Genomic DNA, 22,701 nt, shown 5'->3' with positions numbered 1-22,701 from the left:
GTATAATGTCCAGCAGTGTCACCTCTCCAGTCATCACCAGACCCCTCCATTACTGTATAATGTCCCAGCAGGGTCACCTCTCCAGTCATCACCAGACCCCTCCATTACTGTATAATGTCCCAGCAGTGTCACCTCTCCAGTCATCACTAGACCCCTCCATTACTCTATAATGTCCCAGCAGTGTCACCTCTCCAGTCATCACCAGACCCCTCCATTACTGTATAATGTCCCAGCAGTGTCACCTCTCCAGTCATCACCAGACCCCTCCATTACTGTATAATGTCCAGCAGTGTCACCTCTCCAGTCATCACCAGACCCCTCCATTACTGTATAATGTCCCAGCAGTGTCACCTCTCCAGTCATCACCAGACCCCTCCATTACTGTATAATGTCCCAGCAGTGTCACCTCACCAGTCATCACCAGACCCCTCCATTACTGTATAATGTCCCAGCAGGGTCACCTCTCCAGTCAGCAGCTCCATCATCTTGTTGATGAGTTCTCGGATCTTCTGTTCATCTATTTCCTCATGTATCAGGGAGTGAGGTGGGGGCCCCGGGATTGGGCTCAGGGTTCTTCCCCATCCTTCACACACAGGGGCCCAACAGCGCCCACTAGAGGACTTCTTCACTACTGTGTAATCCTGTGTATGGAGAGACACATTAATATCACTACATACATTCCCAGAATCCCTCACCTCTCCAGTCATATCCATCTGTTATTACAGAGATAAGAATGAGGTCATGTGACATCACTCCCAGAATCCCTCACCTCTCCAGTCATATCCTTCTGTTATTACATAGATAAGAATGAGGTCATGTGACATCACTCCCAGAATCCCTCACCTCTACAGTCATATCCATCTGTTATCACATAGATAAGAATGAGGTCATGTGACATCACTCCCAGAATCCCTCACCTCTCCAGTCATATCCATCTGTTATTACATAGATAAGAATGTGGTCATGTGACATCACTCCCAGCATCCCTCACCTCTCCAGTCATATCCATCTGTTATTACATAGATAAGAATGAGGTCATGTGACATCACTCCCAGAATCCCTCACCTCTCCAGTCATATCCATCTGTTATTACATAGATAAGAATGAGGTCATGTGACATCACTCCCAGAATCCCTCACCTCTCCAGTCATATCCATCTGTTATTACATAGATAAGAATTAGGTCATGTGACATCACTCCCAGAATCCCTCACCTCTCCAGTAAGCCGGAAGAGTATCTGTAGGGTGAGGTTTATGATCCTGTCGGCCATCTTGTTCCTGTCTCTCTCCATGGTTGATGGGTCATCCAGGAGAATTCTCTTATATAGAAGATATCAGCAGAGGATCCTGGATTGGAGAAACCTGAAGGGAAGAAGAGGAGACGATGATAAACCGCACCAGATTCTATGGAGAAATAAAATCCATTTCCTGGAGATAATCTGGGGAAACATCTGAGGAGACATTATAGGAGTTTTCAGATTTCTCTATAAAACAAAATCCATTGTCCGAGGGCTGTAAAATAAGAGACTAGAGCGCACTCCCCTCTCCCGTCCAGTGGTGGCGCTCTGGTCCTCCAGGTCTTCTGAGGTCGCTCTCCCTGCTCTGCTGAAGACGTTGTGAATCCATTTCTCCTAATCTCTGAGGCTGCGGTGTATTCAGAACGTCTTCATCAGAGCAGGGAGAAGAATAGAGGGATTCAATATGACATTGTCCAATGAAGAATAGTGAAATGTGTCCACTAGGGGGCACAATATACATCACAATTACATCAGGATTTTATGTGAATTGTGATATGTCCCCCGGAAGAACCTGCTATTACCTGCAGCAGAGGCCGAGCATCATATACCGTTACACACGCAGGGTCTGGGCCACCACCGGAGTCAGTGTTTCCCAAGCAGGGTGCCTCCAGCTGTTACAGCATTTGGCTGTCAGGGCATGCTGGGAGTTGTAGTTTTACAACAGCTGGAGGCACGCTGGTTTGGAAACACTGTCTATAGTAATAATAGGGGCGCGGGAGAAACTTAAAAAACCTGATGCTTACATAGTCCTGTATGGAAGAAGTGGCTGATCATGGAATCTAAAGGGTTAATAGCGATGAGCGTCATTAGTGGTGAGTCCTGGCTGCTTATAGCTCCTGAGCTCACCTCAAAGTCCCATATGGGGCATAGAATGTAAATATATATCGTGTCCTTAAGGGTTAATAATAAACATCCCCAATAATCCTGATCTGATGGTGACCGCACACACATACCTGTATCTGTAGAAGAACCGTGTGCTTACAGGACCTGCGATGATGTCACCATCATGTGATCAGTCACATGGAGGAGGAGGAGTCACATGATCAGGGGCTGCTGCTCTGAGAGATCTTCACGCACAACAGCAGTGACTGCCCCACCAGGACCTGCTCTGTATCTGTTACTTGCTGGAGGTGTAGGACCTGTGATGATGTCACAATCATGTGACCAGTACATTTGGGGGCAAAGTTTAGCAGTATAGATGTGACTGTGGCTGAAGGACCTGTGGGTAGGATCATGTGACAGGAGTGGGCGGAGCTCAGATGTGCAGGATAGAAGAGATTGTGATTGAAGGACCTGTGACAATGGTCATGTGACAGCAGAGTCCTGCATACACTGAGCAGATGAGCCTAGAACAGCAGCCCCTGATCATGTGACTCCTCCTCCTCGATGTGACTGATCACATGACGGTGACATCATCGCAGGTCCTATAAGCGGCTCCCGTACAGTCTGCAGGTGGAGGTATGTGTGCGGTCACATGTGGAGGCTGTCTGATGGTTTTTGTACTATTAACCCCTTCAGGACCCGGTAGGTTTGAATTTTAACCCCTTAAGGACACAGTGATTTCTCTTTTTAATGTCTTCCTCCTCGCCTTCTAACAGACATATTGATTGTAATTTCCTCTTTACAAACCCATATGAGGCTTCTTGTTCTTGTTGTTTTTTTCACCACCGGTTTGTACTTTGTAATGACATCACTCATTTTACTGCAAAATCTACAACAAGGGACAAAAAAATATTATTTGTGGGGTGAAAAAGAAAATAAAAGCCATTTTTAAAATCTGGGGTCTTCTGTTTGGACGCAGTGCACATTACGGTAATAATTCTCTTTATTCTGTAGGTCCAAACGATTACAATGATCAATGATTTATATAGGTTTTATTTTAACACTTTTAAAATATAAAACAATTCTAACTTTTTGTACAATAATGAGTCTGTATCAGATTGTCCTACCTTGTCCCCTATAACTCTCTTATTATTCCGTATACAGGGATGTATGAAAGTCATTTTTTGCGCCGTGATCTGTAATTTTTATCGGAAACACTTTAGTTTTGATGAGACTCTTTGATCACTTTTTAAGAATTTTTTTTTTGGCCTATGAAGTTGTATTTTTTTACGTTTACGCCATTGACCGTGCGGTTACACATAAGTTTAGGTTTATTTTTATTTACATTATTTCATTTAAGAGAAATAAAATGGTAAATGGGGAAGAATTAATCGTTTATTAGGGGAGGGGCTTATTCATATTAAGTTAATGTTCTTTTTACCTTATTCCCAGTTTTTTAGTCCCCGTAGTAGACTATTACATGGAATCTATAGATTACATACACTGATCAATGCTGTGATGCTGAGGCTGCCTGCAGGATTGGAGCGTCGTTCAGACAGCGTGGAGCGAGGTTAGGGACCTCCACCCGTTCTCTCAGCTGACCGGGACCCCGCTATTTCACTGTGGGTGTCCTTATCAGCTCCACTGAGCTACCGGAAATAGATTTTGGGCATTGGTGATGTCCGGCATTAGCAATGAGTCCCAGATGCTGATAGCAGGTAGGTCCTAGGGACTATGAATCGTGCTGAACTCCTGACTGTGCTTCATAGACTGGCAGCGGCCTCCCTCCCCTCCAAATCTTATCACTTTAATGACAGGAGTCCCTGCTCTGAAAGGGGTTTCCTGCACAAGAGCAGAAGATATGCCAGATATGATGCGTCTCCTGTTCCGGAGCTGGGCCCATGGCTATACATTATATACCTCCTGCCCAGTCAGCCATGAAGGAGTTAAATGGTGGTCATGCATTGCCACTTAACATTTCTGGGGCCACACACTATACAGATAGCTGCTTATTGTCCCTTCTACTCGCTGGGATAACATCAACCAGTCTAGCTAGGGTTAAAGGGAACCAATCATCAGATTTTACCCTATATAACGCTCTGCAAAGCGTTATATAGGGTAAAATCTTTATTTTCGCCATTCCCGGGGGACGCTCCTGCCCCCAGGGATGGTGAAGATATGAAGTTATAAACTAGTCACCGCCGCCGCCGTAAGTAGTCACTTGGGCGGGGAGGTCTTCTCCCCTACTCCAGTTCTTCCGCCGGCAGCGACGCCCCCTCCGCTTGATTGACGGGCCGCGTCATCGTTCCGCTCACTGAACAGACGGAGCTGAGTGATGACGCGGCCCATCAATCAAGCGGAGGGGGCGTCGCTCCCGGCCGAAGAACGGGAGTAGGTGAGAAGAGCTCCCCGCCCAAGTGACTACTTACGGCGGCGGTGGTGACTAGTTTATAACTTCATATCTTCACCATCCCTGGGGGCAGGAGCATCCCCCGGGAATGGCGAAAATAAAGATTTTACCCTAGATAACGCTTTGCCAAGCATTATATAGGGTAAAATCTGATGATTGGTTCCCTTTAAGTGGCGCACAGCACTGCCAATTCTACCCTTAGGGGCCAGACAGTAAGCAGCCATCTATATAGTCCCGGGGGAGGGGAGCAGTGATACTATGAAATATCACTTAACTCCTTACACTCCATGGGACGGGCACTTTGGGTATAATGACCTGAACTGACAGCTGGATCATCAGACTTGGGGTCAGTTGGGGACATGTGACCATAATATAGAGGATCTGCCCCGACAAGCATTCACCTCATCATCCGAGAGCAAGAAGATAAATCATGTGCAGGAATATCCCCTCAAATGTCTCCATATAACATCCTGGAATTGTATAGAATTAAATGTTTATTCACAATACAGGTTCCTATAAGGGGTCAGGACGTGGCGGTCTATTTCTCCATGGAGGAGTGGGAGTATGTAGAAGGACACAAGGATCATTACAAGGATCAGGTCATGATGGAGGATCAGCAGCCCCTCACATCACCAGGTAATAGACATGACTATATACACACGTCCTCTCATTATTTATATGTAAAGAATGAATTCAGTCTCTGTATGTGTTCCCTACAGTCAGATCCAGTAAGAGAACAGCACCAGAGAGGTGTCCCCGTCCTCTTGATGAGCAGAATATGGAGGACATTACTACAGGGAAAGATCTGATCTATATTAAGGCTACAGACATAAAGGAAGAAGAAGAGACAGATGTGAGCAGTGATGAGCAGTATAAGGAGGACATTTCTACAGAGCATGATCTCATCTATATTAATGCTACAGACATAAAGGAAGAACAAGAGACAGATATGAGCGGTGATGAGCAGTATAAGGAGGACATTCCTACAGGGAAAGATATGATCTATATTAATGCTACAGACATAAAGGAAGAAGAAGAGACTGATGTGAGCGGTAATGAGCAGTATAAGGAGGACATTCCTACAGGGAAAGATCTGATCTATATTAATGCTACAGACATAAAGGTAGAAGAAAAAACAGATGTGAGCGGTGATGAGCAGTATAAAGAGGACATTCTGACAGGAAAAGATCTGGATAATATTAATGCTACTGATATGAAGGAAGAAGAGACAGATGTGAACAGTGATGAGCAGTATAAGGAGGACATTCCTACAAGTAACCACCCAGGTGAGTAGTAACAACTTAATATAGAGACTGTAATAATTGTGTAGAATTCTTTAATCTCTCTGTCCTGTCTCTTGCTGTCTATTCTTCTATTCACCCAAAATGCAAACTAATGTGATACTACAGCTGGAATATGGACAAGAAATATCCCTGTGTGTTCGAGGCCATCACGCCCGTTCCCATGGACTTGCACTGAGGAGGCAACCTGTGACATCATGACTCCCGCAGCCCACCCCCAGCGTTTGGAACTAAATGTTCTGACCACTGGGGCAGTGGAGTACCCCTTTAATCTCCCTGTCCGTTCTCCCTCTGCGGCAGAGCAGCTCATGTCCATGTAACAGGGGACGAGAACTGTGGCCAAGAATTTATTCTAGCAGCAGAAGTGTGCTGGGATAAGGAAGCGCTGGTGGACATGTTCTCTCCTGGACTCTCCGATATTATACAAGAGGAGATTGTGGTCAGAGATCCCAAGGAGCTTTTGTCTTTCACCTTCTTAATAGACACTAGGTTCCGAGAGAGAGAGAGAGACCACCATTTTGGGACCCCTTGAGGAGGCCTTCTGTCAGATTGTCACCTCGCCTTTCATGCCCCCCTCACCTCCCATGCAAAATGGCATTGTTTCGTTTTTTTATTTTGTCCCACAAATATTTTTTTTCTTGTTTTCGCCATAGATTTTTGGGTAAAATGATTGATGTCAAGGACAGCAATTATTTTATAACATAATCTGCGGCGAAACAAAAAAAATTGTTTGTGGGGTGAAATAAAATAAAAAATCGCCAATTTGCCACTTTTTAGGGCTTCCGTTTTTAGGCAGTGAACTTTTCGGTAAAAATAACACCTTATCTTTATTCTGTAGGTCCAGACGGTTACAAGGATACCCAAAGTATATAGGTTTTATTTTATTTTACTACTTTAAAAAACTTTTCAAACTTTTTTATTAGGGGAGGGGCTTATTCACATTTTATTAATTTAACATCTTTTTTTTACACTTTTTTTAGCCCCCATAGGGAACTATTACCTGCAATCTTCTGATTGTATATACTGATCAGTGCTATGCCATAACATTGATCATTGTTATCAGTGCTCTGCTGCTTCAGTCTTGGAGCAATAGAACACTGATCAGACGGCGAGGAGGCAGGTAAGGGCCCTCCCACCGTCCTCTCAGCTGATCGGGACATCAGGATTTTGTGGTGATAAAGGAATAAAAGGGATGAATAATTGCACCACATCATGACCACCACCATTACCACCATATAGTGACGGGATAATACTGCCATACTGATACTGAATAATACCCCTGTACACAGACTAATATCCCCCCATACAGTGCCCCTGGCTCTACACAGGCGCTGCAGACCATATAAGTGATTACAGTGCAGTTACATGTAGTGAATCACAGGGGGCGTCTTCCTGAAGTCGTTCTCTTTCCTCTTTGTCCCCACAGAATCTGCCGGAGAAACATGTTAGGCACCGCACGTTTCCAGCACATCCCCCAATTCTTTCCTACCCTCAGTGCCCTAAATAGTGTAGATAATGTCAGTATGAAGGCAGATAATGGCGGTAGGTAGATAGCGTTGGTAGGTAGATGGTGTAGGTAGGTACTGGTGATAAGTAGATAGATCAAAAACAAAAGAATACATAATTTGTGGCTTCCATTCCTATGCAGAGCACTTTTCGGTACAAATGACGTCATCTATATTGTGTCCAAACAATGACATCGATACCCAATATATATAGGTTTTGTATTATTGGATTATATTATTATTGGATTATAACTTTTTGTAATTTTTCTGTAATATTTCTGCCCCCCCCCCCCATAACACTTTATTTTCCTGTATGAGGGATCGTTTTTATTTGCACCGTGATTTGTAGTTTTTGTATAGATTGTTCTTTTGTTTTGCTTTTTATACTTTTTTTTTCTCTATTTTTTTACATTTGCGCCATTCACTGTGCGGTTTAATTAACAACATTATATTATAATAGTTCGGATATTTACACCAAATATGTTAATTTATTTTTGTTTACATTATTTTATTCCAAAAAGGGGGGGGGGGGGTGTAATCAAACTTTTATTAGGGGAGGGGCTATTTCACATTTGTTTCTATTTTTTTTTAAAATATTTTATTTATTACTTTTTATGTTATAAATCAGTGATCTGAAACCTAAGGCTCTCTGCCTGCTGCAAAACTACAACTCCCAGCATGTTGCACTATATAGTAGTATAGGTCCTGGTACAACATGCTGGGAGTTGTAGTTTCGGGTCGGCTGCAAAGCCAGAGGCTGTGTCAAGGAATGCTGGGAGCTGAAGTTTTTAACTACATCACCCAGCATGCCTTGATACGGCCTATGGCTCTGCAGCTGATACAACCCAGAACTACTCCCAGCATGTTTCACCATATACTAGTATAGTAAAAGTAATGGTGCAACATGCTGGTAGTCGCAGTTTTGGGTCTGCTGCAGAGGTATAGGCTGTATGAGGGCATGCTGGGTGTTGTAGTTGGTAACTGCCACTCCCACCATTCTTTGAATCCCAGCATTCGTGATGTCAGACATCACCGCCCCCGCCCAAATCCCCCCCCCCCCCGCAGCTTGCCCCCTCCAATAGACTTACATTGATGGGGTGTGACTGTGACGTCACTACACCTGCAGCCCAAGCCCAGCGTTCATAACAAAATGTTTTGAACACTGGAGCAGTGGAGTGCCCCTTTAAGGGGTTACAAAGTAGTAAAGTGTAACAAAAACTATGCAAACTGAGTATTGTGATCGTATTCACCTGAGAAATAATTGTACCGCACAGTGAATGAAGGAAAAAATGTTATGGCAAAATAAGAGTTTTGGCTCTTAGAGGAAAGCTTCAATTTCCTGAGTTGTTAAGGGGTTAAAATAAAATCTGTGTTATTCTCTGCAGATTCTTGTACCAGGAGATCAGAGGAGAATCTTATATCTTCAGATTATAAAGCAGATGATGATATCACACAAGATACATATGAAGAACATTCCATTATCCCAGATACACCCTCAGCCCTTCACAGCCAAGATCTGTCATCTCATCCTTATATACAGGTCCTGTCTTCTCATTCATCACAGAAAGATCACAGAAGGGGTGTTGGACATCAACGAGCTCATACAGGAAAGAAAGCATATTCATGCTCAGAATGTGGGAAATGTTTTCCTTTTAAATCAAGTCTTGTTACACATCAAAGAACTCACACAAGAGAGAAGCCATTTTCATGTTCAGAATGTGGGAAATGTTTTCCTGCGAAAACAAATCTTGTTCAACATCAAAGAACTCACACAGGGGAGAAGCTATTTTCATGTTCAGAATGTGAGAAATGTTTTACTAATAAATCATATCTTGTTGTACATCAAAGAACTCACACAGGGGAGAAACCATTTTCATGCTCAGAATGTGGAAAATGTTTTACTCAGCAATCGCATCTTGCTGTACATCAAAGAACTCACACAGGGGTGAAACCATTTTCATGTTCAGAATGTAGAAAGTGTTTTACTGACAAATCAAATCTTGTTCAACATCAAAAAACTCACACCGGGGAGAAGCTTTTTCCGTGTTCACAAATTACTGAGAAATCAAGTCTTGTTTATCATCAAAAAACTCACATAGGAGAGAAGCTATTTTCATGTTCAGAATGTGGAAAATGTTTTACTGAGAAATCAAGTCTTGTTACACATGAAAGAACTCACACAGGAGAGAAGCCATTTTCATGTTCAGAATGTGGAAAATGTTTTACTAAAAAATCATATCGTGTTGAACATCAGAGAACTCACACAGGGGAGAAGCCATTTTCATGTTCAGAATGTGGAAAATGCTTTACTTGTAAATCAAATCTTGTTAGACATCAGATAACTCACACTGGAGAGAAGTCATTTCCATGTTCAGAATGTGGAAAATGTTATTCTATGAAATCAAGTCTTGTTAATCATCAAAGAACTCACACAGGTGAGAAGCCATTTTTATGTTCAGCATGTGGAAAATGTTTCACTGGGAGATCAAGTCTTGTTTATCATCAAAAAACTCACACAGGAGAGAAGCCATTTTTATGTTCAGAATGTGGAAAATGTTTTACTGACAAATCAGGTCTTGTTCATCATCAAAAAACTCACACAGGGGTGAAGCCATTTCTGTGTTTAGAATGTGGAAAATATTTTATTCAGAAATCAGATCTTGTTAAACATGAAAGAACTCACACAGGGGAGAAGCCAATTCCGAGCAATAAATGACGCAGATAACACATCTATATATTCACCATGTACATAGGATATCTGACATTTATATGTATCATATACTGCAGGGGTCTCAAACTGGCGGCCCTCCAGATGTTGCAAAACTTCAACTCCCAGCATGCCTGTGAGGGGAGTCAGCTTGTTATACATTTCTATATAACCTTTTATAATAAACCTTTATATGATTATACGCCATTTTGTATATCATCACCATGTTGTCTATAGTCCACCATCTTGTCTATGTTCCTTCATTATGAACTGAGTGTGAATGTTACCAGAATTATAACCAGGAAACTTGTAAACAAGAACCACAACTGCTGAGCGTACAGAAAACTCCAAGGCTTTGGATAGGGGATAAGATGTGTGATCCCCGGAGGACCCCTTTAAATAATACAATACACTAATTCATACTATAGAAGAAAGGATGTCCAGCGCAGATTCTTGCAGAACGGAGCTTTTATTTGCAGACTTTCACCTCGGTGCACAGACAATGTAGACACACATGACGGGTTTCTGTCCTACATCTGGACCTTAGTCATACAAGTTATATAATTACCTGTCAGCCATTTATAGAGGACGTGAGACATCAGCTCCTCCTTAATGGGGCGCTTCTTAGATGTCCCATCTTCTCCACCCCCCATCATACAGGTGGATCGTACCACCTCTACATGACCAGGGGTGATATCTGACTATAGGAACATATTCAATGTATCTATCACAACCACATATAATGTGAAATATAAAGAACATATCCAATCACCTATATAGAAAATACGTATCATAAATATACAGTATATAAAACCAATGGCTGTCATTGTGGGAATAGGCCGGGCATTATATAAAGAACTTTTTCTGTAATATGGAAATATATATAAAAATGATTGTAGCATCACAGAATAAAGATATGGTGTGAGAGCATGATGGGAGGAAGTGAGAGCTAGCTCCTCCTCCTGATCCTGAATCCTCGGGGCTGAGATCTAGTTTAAAGGGGTACTCCGGTGAAAACCTTTTCTCTTTTAAATCAACAGGTGGCAGAAAGTTAAACATATTAGTAAATTATTTTTCTTTTTCCTTTTGTTTTTATATTTGTAAATTAATTCTATTAAAAAATCTTAATCCTTCCAGTTAGGGATCGACCGATATCGGTTTTTTAGGGCCGATACCGATAATCGGTGCAGGTTAGGACCGATAGCCGATAACTTATACCGATATTCCGGTGTAAGTTATCGGCTATTTATCCCCCCGCGACACCGCTGCAGAACATTGATTTAAAGCAGGCGCTCTAACTCAATGCACTGCGGTGGCTTTTGCGGTGCCATAGGCCGCCGCCACCACCCGCTTCTCTCCCCCTACCTGTCAGGGTGGTCCGGGCCATCCTTCCTTCCTTCCTGTAGTGTCCGGCGGCATTCCGGGTGGAGGGTGAACCGGTCCGGGCTGTCCTTCTCCGGGGGTTCTCTTCTCCACTCCGGGCAGGCTCCGGCATAGTAACGCAGCATAGACGCCGCTGTGCAGTGACGCCCGTGCGCAGCGACACACCTGACGTCACGGCGTAGCGGCGTCTATGCAGCGTACTAGGCCGGAGCCTGCCCGGAGTGGAGAAGATGACCCCCGGAGAAGGACAGCCCGGACCGGTTCACCCTCCACCCGGAATGCCGCTGGACACTACAGGAAGGATGGATGGCCCAGACCACCCCCATTACGGGTAAGTTTAATTTTTTTTATTGACTTGAAGGGTGGGGGAGGGGTATGGTATAGCGGTATGCCCCAAATCATGATTATCGGCCGATGATATCGGCCATACCGATAATCGGTCGATCCCTACTTCCAGTACTTATTAGCTGCTGAATGCTACAGAGGAAATTCCTTTCTTTTTGGAACACTGATGACATCACGACCACAGTGCTCTCTGCTGACATCTCTGTTCATTTTAGCAACCGTGCATAGCAGATGTTTGCTAAGGGCAGCATGGTGGCTCAGTGGTTAGCACTGCTGCCTTGCAGTGTTGGTGACTTGGGTTCAAATACCACTAAGGACAACAATAAATAAAGAGTTATTATTATTATAATATTGTCAGCAGAGAGAACTGTGGTTGTGATGTCATCAGAGAGCATTCCAAAAAGAAAATAATTTCCTCTGTAGCATTCAGCAGCTAATAAGTACAGGAAGGATTAAGATTTTTTAATAGAAGTAATTTACAAATATGTTTAACTTTCTGCCACCAGTTGATTTAAAAGAAAAAAGGTTTTCACCGGAGTACCCCTTTAACCCCTTCCCGACCTATGACATACCTGTACGTCATGGGTGGCAAGGTGTTCCCGACCCATGACATACAGGTACGTCATGGACATTACTGCCGCTACTCGCGGCATCCCGCAGCGCCCGGAAAGATGGTGGCTATCACTGATAACCAACCATTTTACCATGTGACCACGGGGGGTTTCATCCCCCACCCCCCCCCCCCCCCAGCGATCGCTGCTATCAGCTGGTCAAATCTGACTAGCTGATAGCAGCGTTTCGCTATGAAAATACTTAGCAGCGCGGTGTGTGAGTCCCGATCACGGGGATCAGGACACACACCGCTCTGCTAAGTGTCCCTGACCTGTCCCCCGGCGTCACTTACCCGTCTGAGCGGTGTCCCGAGCGGTCCCGGCGTCCTCCGTGCGGTCCCGGCTGCGCTGCGTCCCGGAGGTGAGTTTCCGGCAGCAGTGCGGCATCTTCATTGGCAGCAGTGAGATCGCCGTAAAGCGATCTCACTGCTGCCTCTGAGAGTTTCAAAACTGCAACTCCCAGTATGCCCAGACAGCCTTTGGCTTTCTGGGCATGCTGGGAGTTGTAGTTATGCAACATCTGGAGGTCCTCAGTTTGGAGACCACTGTATAATGGTCTCCAATCTGTGCTCTTCCAGATGTTGCAAAACTACAAATCTCAGCATGCTCAGTCTGTCCAGGCATGCTGGGAGTTGTAGTTCTCTAACATCTGGAAGAGCACAGATTGGAGACCATTATACAGTGGTCTCCAAACTGTGGACCTCCAGATGTTGCAAAACTACAACTCCCAGCATGCCCAGACTGCCCAAGCATGCTGGAAGTTGTAGTTCGGCAACATCTGATCCTTCAGATATTGCCGAACTACAACTTCCAGCATGCCTTGGCAGTCTGGGCATGCTGGGAGTTGTAGTTTTGCAACAACTGGAGGCACACTAGTTGGGAAACATTGTCCGTTTCCTACCTCAGTGCCTCCAGCTGTTGCAATTGTTGCAAAACTATAACTCCCAGCATGCACTGACAGACCATGCATGCTGGGAGTTGTAGTTTTGCAACAGCTGGGGGCACACTGGTTTGGAAACACTAAGTTTGGTTGCAAAACACTTGAAAGTTTATTACTTAACTTAGTGTTTCCAAACCAGTGTTCCTCCAGCTGTTGCAAAACTACAACTCCCAGCATGCACGGACAGCCAAAGGGCATGCTCGGAGTTTGCAACAGCTGGATGTTTGCCCCCTCCCCCCAATGTGAATGTACAGGGTACACTCACATGGGCGGAGGTTTACAGTGAGTGCTGCAAGTTTGAGATGGCGCAAATTTTGCGCTGCAGCTCAAACTTCCAGCGGCAAACTTGCTGTGAACCTCTGCCCATGTGACTGTACCCTAAAAACACTACACTACACTAACACTAACCTAAAATAAAAAGTAAAAAACACTACATATACACAAACCCCTACACAGCCCCCCTCCCCCCAAAAAATGAAAAACGTCTGGTACGCTACTGGTTCCAAAACGGAGCCTCCAGCTGTTGCAAAATAATAACTCCCAGTATTGCCGGACAGCCATTGACTGGTCAGGCATGCTGGGAGTTTTGCAACAGCTGGAGGCACCCTGTTTGGGAATCATTGGCATAGAATACCCCTATGTCCACCCCTATGCAAATCCCTAATTCAGGCCTCAAATGCGCATGGCGCTCTCTCACTTTGGAGCCCTGTCGTATTTCAGGGCAACAGTTTTGGGACACATATGGGGTATCGCCGTACTCGGGAGAAATTGCCTTACAAATTTTGGGGGGCTTTTTCTTCTTTAACCCCTTATGAAAAGGTGAAGTTGGGGTCTACACCAGCATGTTAGTGTAAAAAAATGAATTTTTTACACTGACATGCTGGTGTTGCCCTATACTTTTCATTTTCACAAGAGGTAAAAGGGAAAAAAAGACCCTCTAAATTTGTAACACAATTTCTCCTGAGTACGGAGATACCCCATATGTGGGCGCAAAGTGCTCTGGGGGCGCACAACAAGGCCCAGAAGGGAGAGTGCGCCATGTACATTTGAGGCGATTTGCACAGGGGTGGCTGATTGTTACAGCAGTTCTGACAAACGCAAAACAATAAATATCCATATGTGACCCCATTTTGGAAACTACACCCCTCACGGAATGTAATAAGGGGTGCAGTGAGCATTTACACCCCACTGGTGTCTGACAGATTTTTGGAACAGTGGTCTGTGAAAATGAAAAATAAAATTCTTGATTTGCACAGTCCACTGTTTCAAATATCTGTCAAACGCCAATGGGGTGTAAATGCTCACTGCACCCCTTATTAAATTCTATGAGGAGTATTGTTTCCAAAATGGGGTCACATGTGGGGGGGGGTCCCCTGTTCTGGCACCATAGGGGCTTCCTAAATGGGACATGCCCCCCAAAAACCCTTTCAGAAAAACTCACTCTCCAAAATCCCATTGTCGCTCCTTCCCTTCTGAGCCCTCTACTGCACCCGCCGAACACTTTACATACACATATGAGGTATTTCCTTACTCGAGAGAAATTGGGTTACAAATTTTAGGGTGATTTCTCTCCTTTTACCCCTTGTAAAAATTCAAAAATTGGGTCTACAAGAAAATGTGTAAAAAATGAAGATTTAGAATTTTCTCCTTCACTTTGCTGCTATTCCTGTGAAACACCTAAAGGGTTAAAACACTTACTGAATGTCATTTGGAATACTTTGGGGGGGGGGGGGGGGTGCAGTTTTTATAATGGGGTCATTTATGGGGTATTTCTAATATGAAGACCCTTAAAATCCACTTCCAACCTGAACTGGGCCCTGAAAAATTACGATTTTGAAAATCTTGAGAAAAATTGGAAAATTGCTGCGGAACTTTGAAGCCCTCTGATGTTTTCCAAAAGTAAAAACTTGTCAATTTTTTTATGCAGACACAAAGTAGACATATTGTATATGTGAATCAATATGTAATTTATTTGGAATATCCATTTTCCTTTCAAGCAGAGACTTTCAAAGTTAGAAAAATGCTAAATTTTCAAAATTTTCATGAAATTTTTAGATTTTTTACCAAGAAAGGATGAAAATATCAGTGAAATTTTACCAATAACATAAAGTAGAATATGTCACGAAAAAACAATCTCGGAATCAGAATGATAAGTAAAAGCATTCCAGAGTTATTAATGTTTAAAGTGACAGTGGTCAGATTTTCAAAAAATGCCCAGGTCCTGAAGGTGAAAATGGGCTGGATCATGAAGGGGTTAAAGGAGTAGTCCAGTGCTGAAAAACATCCCCTATCCCAAGGGTAGGGGATAAGTTTCAGATTGCGAGGGGTCCGACCGCTGGGGGCCCCCGCGATCTCCTGTACGGGGCCCTGGCTCGCTGGCCAGATAGCGCGTGTTGACCACCAGACGAAGCGGCAGCCGACACGCCCCTTCAAAAAAAGCGCTATGGCAGAGCCAGAGATTGCCAAAGGCAGAGCTGCATCAGTCCCCCCAAAAATTTGAGTTCCTGGATTTAAATATCTATATTCCGGATGGCTGTTTGCATACTGCCACCTATTTTAAGGAACTACCTCGACTTTAACAGTTGCCATCGGAAACAATGGAAGAAGAACATTCCATTCGGTCAAATGAAAAGAATCCGGAGGAATTGTTCTTCCACACAAAAATGCCGGCAACAACTCGATAACCTGGAGGATCGTTTTAAACAAAAAGTGTATCCCAAACCCCTTATACAAGGAGCACACCAGAGAGTGGACGAATTAGAACAAAGTGCTTGCTTGGAAAATAATAAACAGGGTAATGCAGAGGGAGGTTATAATGATTCTGGTTTTCTAACGTATATACTCGAGTATAAGCCGACCAGAATATAAGCCAAGGCCCCTAATTCCCCCCCCCCCCCCCCCCAAAAAAAAAAAAAAAAAAAATATATATATATATATATATATATATATATATATATATATATATATATATATATATATATATATATGTTATTGACTCGACTATAAGCCTAGGGTGGGAAATACCTCATCCCCCCATGTAATCATCCAGACCCCCGTCATCATCCCCCCCCCCCCCCCTTCCTCATCATCGCCTGTCAATCCCTTCATCAGTGGTTTTCAACCTGCGGACCTCTAGATGTTGCAAAACTACAACCCCCAGCATGCCCGGACAGCCATCGGCTGTCTGGGCATGCTGGGAGTTGTAGTTTTGAAACCTCTGGAGGTCCGCAGGTTGAATACCATTGCGGCCTTCATCATCATCCCCCCTTAATCATCATCCCCCTCCCTTTCATCATCACCGCCTGTCAATCCCTTCATCAGTGGTCTTCAACCTGCGGACCTCCAGATGTTGCAGAACCACAACTCCCAGCATGCCCAGACATCTATCGGCTGTTCGGGCATGCTGGGAGTTGTAGTTTTGAAACCTCTGGAGGTCCGCAGGTTGAAGACCACTGTGGCCTTTTTGTTTTGTACTCACCTCCCCTTGGCAGGAAGTTAGGGTGAGCTGGTCCTAGTGATGTTGCCTTGACGACGACGCACAGGGACGTTGCGCATGAAGAGGGCCCTCCGGTGAAAATGGACAGCCCGGAACGAGTATCCCTCCCCACCGGATGGTCCCTGCAACATAGATGGCCCGGACCAGCTCACCCAAACTGGGGGGGTGAGTACAAAACAAGAGAGGGGGGGGGGCCTGGATGATGACGAAGGCCGAAGTGGTCTTCAACCTGCGGACCTCCAGAGGTTTCAAAACTACAACACCCAGCATGCCCAGACAGCTGATGGCTGTCTGGGCATGCTGGGAGTTGTAGTTTTACAACATCTGGCGGTCTGCAGGTTGAAGACCACTGAAAAGGGATTGACAGGCGGAGAGATCACTCGAGTATAAGCCGAGGGGGGCGTTTTCAGCAAGAAAAATGGTGCTGAAAAACTCGGCTTATACTCGAGTATATACGGTAGGTATTACACATCACACACTAATATTTTTTTTTAATGTTTTTTATTTTTTTTGTATAGGTAATATTACCAGCTCATATTATTTTTTTTATGGTTTTCCCGTGTCCTGTGCAGTATCTCTCCCAGACGTCCACTTGATGGCCCCCGTGGTGGTCTACACCCCGAAGTCATCAATTCTTACTCTAAGAGAGAGTTTGCAGCTGTTCCTGGAGACGGTTAACATTAACCTCTGCATGGTGGAATAATAGGTCACGGTGTTTATCAGGATCAGTAGAAGCATCACCCACTCCATGATTATGGTGGTGATTTCACGGATCTCGTCCCAGTCTTCATCATCATAGAATAATTCCTGTAATGTTTTATATCCAAAGTAGAAAATTGTGCAGGTAAAAGTCAGGCCACAGCAGGTGCATCTACTATGGCGGATGACTTTGTTTGCTCCTGGTAATTTATACATCTGGATGGACTGCCCAAGGTAGTATAAGGCTTCACATGTAATGGAAATTACCGTGCTGACAAAGTGTATCCTGGGATATTCTTCGGGGGACAATACATGCATGACAGCTGTACCAAAACAGGAGGCCCACACAATGGCGAGCAGGATCCTCTGGATCAGGACCTGATGACCCCTGAACTCTTCAGTATGCATAACCATATACTTATAAATAAGAAAGGTTAGTACCAAAGTGCCAATGGATGTCCCTATGAAACCAATTCTCAATAATATGTTTTCGGGAAAGAAATTTCCCACGTCACTGTGAAGGAAAAGAAACCAATGTTATTATGGATATTTCCTCACTCCTAACCCATGAAATAAGAATCTTGTGCTTGTTTATCTTACCTGATGTGCATCAGTGGCGAGGCGGCATGGCCGAGGACGACCGTCACGATGTAGCTGGTGGCAAGCCAGGCCGCACACCAAAACGCCAACAGAAGGGGGACGAACCCCAAACCTTTTAGCTCCATCTCAGTCAAGAAGAAGAAATAGAAGTTGCTAATCGCACTGTACAAATCTACAGAATGAAGGCTCGGGCGGCTGTCAGTGGGATGTCAGGACTCCAGCTGTCTATGACATCACATGTCTGATGTCACGATGACTGCTTGTTTCTTAGAGCTGCCATGATTTAGTATCTGCTATGGACAGAACCTGATGTTTCTACTATGGACCTTACAGACCCCAGAACCCAAGTAATTAGTGCAGGGGCTCCATTTTGATCATCTCATATTTCACATTATTTGAGTTCCAGGGCTCGGATACATTTGCACCCTCTATAGCAGTGGTCTCTAAGCTGTGAACCCCCAACCGCTGCAAAACCACAACTCCCAGCATGCCCGGACAGTAACTTTGCATAAGGAAATAGTCTAATTAAACTTTTCTTATATATAGACTCCCCGACATCTCCAAGGATAAGCATATAAGGGTCTCGTTCGATCTTAATGTTATACCTTTTTTCAATAACATCGATGATTCCAAAATGTATGAATATAGGAATAATTCCATATAAGATACAAAAAGTTAGCATCCTCCATTTCTGGAAAAGTTTCTGAGTTGCCCAAAGCAACCAATCAGATTGTTTCCTTCATTTTTCAGAGGTCTTTTAAAAAATGAAAGAAGCAATCTGATTGGTTGCTATGGGCAACTGCATAACTCTTCCTCTACACTGGTTTTGATGAATCTCCCCCATAGAGAGAGATTTATCAAAACCTGACCAGTGGAAAAGCTGCTGAGATGCCCATAGCAACCAATCAGATTGCTTCTTTTATTCTTGAAAAAGCCTATGAAAAATTAAAGAAGCGATCTGATTGGTTGCTATGGGCAACTCAGAAACTTTTCCTCTGGACAGGTTTTGGGTTTTGATAAATCTTCCTCTCTGGGGGAGATTCAACAAAACCAGTGCAGATGAAGAGTTGTGCTGTTGCCCATAGCAACCAATCAGATTGCTTCTTTCATTTTTGAAAAGGCCTCTGAAAAATGAAGGAAGCAATCTGATTGGTTGCTATGGGCAACTCAGAAACTTTTCCAGGAAAGTAAAGTTTAACCACAACCAGGGGCGGATCCAGAGTCTAGTCTCGGGAGGGGCACTATTAGAGAATTTTGCATTGGCGGACAGAAAATAAGGTGTTTCTTAACCCCTTAAGGACGCAACCCTTTTTCACCTTAAGGACTGGGCCCTTTTTCGCAATTCTGACCACCGTCACTTTACGAATTAATAACGCGAAAAAACTTTTACCGAATATTCTGATTCTGAGATTGTTTTTTCGTGACATATTCTATTTTATTTTGGTGGTAAATTTTCGGCGTTACTTGCATCCTTTTTTGGTGAAAAATCCCCAAATTTAATGAAAATGTTGAAAATTTTGCATTTTTCTAACTTTGAAGCTCTCTACTTGTAAGGAAAATTGATATTCACAATAAATTTTATTTTTCTTCACAAGTACAATATGTTCACTTTATGTTGGCATCATAAAATGGACATATTTTTGCTTTTTTAAAAAAATTAGAGGGCTTCAAAGTAGAGAAGCAATTTTCAAAAATTTCATGAAAATTGCTAAATCTGAAGGGACAGATGTTACAGAACTACAACTATTTAAAAAAAACAAAAAAAAAAACGTATAGTGTTCCCCGTATTTTCATTCTCAGCACAATACCAACCAAACAGCAACAGCCTGATGTTACCAGGGTGGGCGGGGACCATAGTTACTGGCCCTCCCCAGCCTAAATAACGCCAGCCTGTTACCGCCTAGGCCCAGGAGCACCATTTTTGACGCTCCGGGCCTGTTGGTACCGGCTCTTCCCGGCACCCCTGTGGCGGTGGGTACCGGGGTAATAATTGGGGGTTAGCGCTAGCTGTTTTGGGGGCTAGCGCTAAGCCCTGGCTTAGTAATGGATTTAGTCAATAAGACAAGCTTCCACTACTAACCCTGAAAATTCATAAAAAAAAACACATTGGAAAAATTATTTTATTTAACCCCTTAAGGACGCAGGACGTAAATGTACGTCCTGGTGAGGTGGTACTTAACGCACCAGAACGTACATTTACGTCCTGTGCATAACAGCGGGCATCGGAGCGATGCCCGTGTCATGCGCGGCTGATCCCGGCTGCTGATCGCAGCCAGGGACCCGCCGGCAATGGCCGACGCCCGCGATCTCGCGGGCGTCCGCCATTAACCCCTCAGGTGCCGGGATCAATACAGATCCTGGCATCTGCGGCAGTGCGTGATTTAAATGAACGATCGGATCGCCCGCAGCGCTGCTGCGGGGATCCGATCATTCAGAACGCCGGACGGAGGTCCCCTCTCCTTCCTCCGTGCGGCTCCCGGCGTCTCCTGCTCTGGTCTGTGATCGAGCAGACCAGAGCAGGAGATGACCGATAATACTGATCTGTTCTATGTCCTATACATAGAACAGATCAGTATTAGCAATCATGGTATTGCTATGAATAGTCCCCTATGGGGACTATTCAAGTGTAAAAAAAAATGTAAAAAAATGTAAAAGTAAAAGTAAAAAAAAAGTGAAAAATCCCCTCCCCCAATAAAAAAGTAAAACGTCAGTTTTTTCCTATTTTACCCCCAAAAAGCGTAAAGAACATTTTTTATAGACATATTTGGTATCGCCGCATGCGTAAATGTCCGAACTATTAAAATAAAATGTCTATGATCCCGTACGGTGAACGGCGTGAACGAAAAAAAAAAAAAGTCCAAAATTCCTACTTTTTTAATACATTGTATTAAAAAAAATTATAAAAAATGTATTAAAAGTTTTTTATATGCAAATGTGGTATAAAAAAAGTACAGATCATGGCGCAAAAAATGAGCCCCCATACCGCCGCTTATATGGAAAAATAAAAAAGTTAGAGGTCATCAAAATAAAGGGATTATAAACGTACTAATTTGGTTAAAAAGTTTGTGATTTTTTTTTAAGCGCAACAATAATGTAAAAGTATGTAATAATGGGTATCATTTTAACCGTATTGAACTCTCAGAATAAAGAACACACATCATTTTTACCAGAAATTGTACGGCGTGAAAACAAAACCTTCCAAAATTAGCAAAATTGCGTTTTTCGTTTTAATTTCCCCACAAAAATAGTGTTTTTTGGTTGCGCCATACATTTTATGATATAATGAGTAATGTCATTACAAAGAACAACTGGTCGCGCAAAAAACAAGCCCTCATACTAGTCTGTGGATGAAAATATAAAAGAGTTCTGATTTTTAGAAGGCGAGGAGGAAAAAATGAAAACGTAAAAATTTAATTGTCTGAGTCCTTAAGGCCAAAATGGGCTGAGTCCTTAAGGGGTTAAGGACCGAGGGTTTTTCAGTTTTTGCAATTTCGTTTTTTCCTCCTTGCCTTTAAAAATCCATATGATGGCTTATTTTTTGCGCCACCTATTCTACTTTTTAATTACGTCAGTCATTTTGCCCAAAAATCTACGGCGAAATGGAAAAAAAAATCATTGTGAGACAAAATTGAAAAAAAACCCGCTGTTTTGTAACTTTTGGTGGCTTCCGTTTCTACATAGTACATTTTTTGGTATAAATGACACCTTATCTTTATTCTGTAGGTCCATACGATTAAAATAATACCCTACTTATATAGGTTTGATTTTGTCGTACTTCTGGAAAAAGTCATAACTACCGTATTTATCGGTGTATAACACGCACCCCCATTTTAACAGGGAAATTTAAGTAAAAAAAATAAAATGTAAAATAAATGACTTGGACTAAATGCCACATCATCTCCCCAACTTCGTTTACTTCTGCACCTCAGTTTGGTCCCGTCCCCTCCAGTGCCACATCATTCCTTCCCTTTTATCAGTTCCTGTGCCACATTTACCCCTCTCATCGCCACCCCCCATATCTCATCATCTCCCCATGTCTCATCATTCCCCCCTCATCATCCCCCACCCTGTCTCATCATTTCCCCCTGTCTCATCCCCCCCTCATCATTTCCCCCTGTCTTATCCCCCCTCATCATTTCCCCCCTCTTCCCCCCATCATCCCCCCTCTCATCATTTCCCCCTGTCTCATCCCCCCTCACCCCCCCATCATTTCCCCCTGTCTCATCCCCCCTCATCCCCCCATCATTCCCCCCTGTCTCATCCCCCCATCATTTCCCCCTGCCTCATCCCCCCATCACCCCCCCTCATCATTTCCCCCGTCTCATCCCCCCATCATCCCCCCTCATCATTTCCCCCTGTCTCATCCCCCCTCATCCCCCCATCATTTCCCCCTGTCTCATCCCCCATCATTCTTCCCTCTCATCATTTCCCCCTGTCTCATCCCCCCCTCATCATTTCCCCGTCTCATTATTCCCCCATCATGTTCCTCCTATGGCATTCAGTGGTCTTCAACCTGCGGACCTCCAGATGTTGCAAAACTACAACTCCCAGCATGCCCGGACAGCCAATTGCTGTCAGGGCATGC

At 43.8% G+C, this 22,701-nt stretch overlaps 1 protein-coding gene and 1 long non-coding RNA gene across 2 annotated transcripts; one reads left to right on the top strand and one right to left on the bottom strand.

Moving 5' to 3' along the window:
* Positions 1–568: 568 nt before the first annotated feature.
* On the bottom strand, positions 569–2,535 carry LOC130298093 (uncharacterized). The gene is made up of 3 exons (XR_008849738.1): positions 2,251–2,535; positions 1,214–1,361; positions 569–641 (listed from the first exon to the last, which is right to left on the bottom strand). It is a non-coding gene; the product is annotated as an uncharacterized LOC130298093 (long non-coding RNA).
* A 186-nt stretch (positions 2,536–2,721) lies between these two features.
* On the top strand, positions 2,722–10,979 carry LOC130298087 (oocyte zinc finger protein XlCOF22-like). The gene is made up of 4 exons (XM_056550981.1): positions 2,722–2,821; positions 5,039–5,165; positions 5,249–5,815; positions 8,721–10,979. The coding sequence occupies exons 2-4, from the start codon at positions 5,078–5,080 to the stop codon at positions 10,049–10,051; spliced, it is 1,986 nt and encodes a 661-aa protein (XP_056406956.1). The 5' UTR covers positions 2,722–2,821; positions 5,039–5,077; the 3' UTR covers positions 10,052–10,979.
* Positions 10,980–22,701: the final 11,722 nt, after the last annotated feature.

This window comes from Hyla sarda (genome assembly GCF_029499605.1).
Source record: "Hyla sarda isolate aHylSar1 chromosome 1 unlocalized genomic scaffold, aHylSar1.hap1 SUPER_1_unloc_20, whole genome shotgun sequence".
Classification (NCBI taxonomy): domain Eukaryota; kingdom Metazoa; phylum Chordata; class Amphibia; order Anura; family Hylidae; genus Hyla; species Hyla sarda.
Note: the sequence above shows the minus strand (reverse complement) of the source record. Positions and strands in the feature narration are given on the sequence as shown.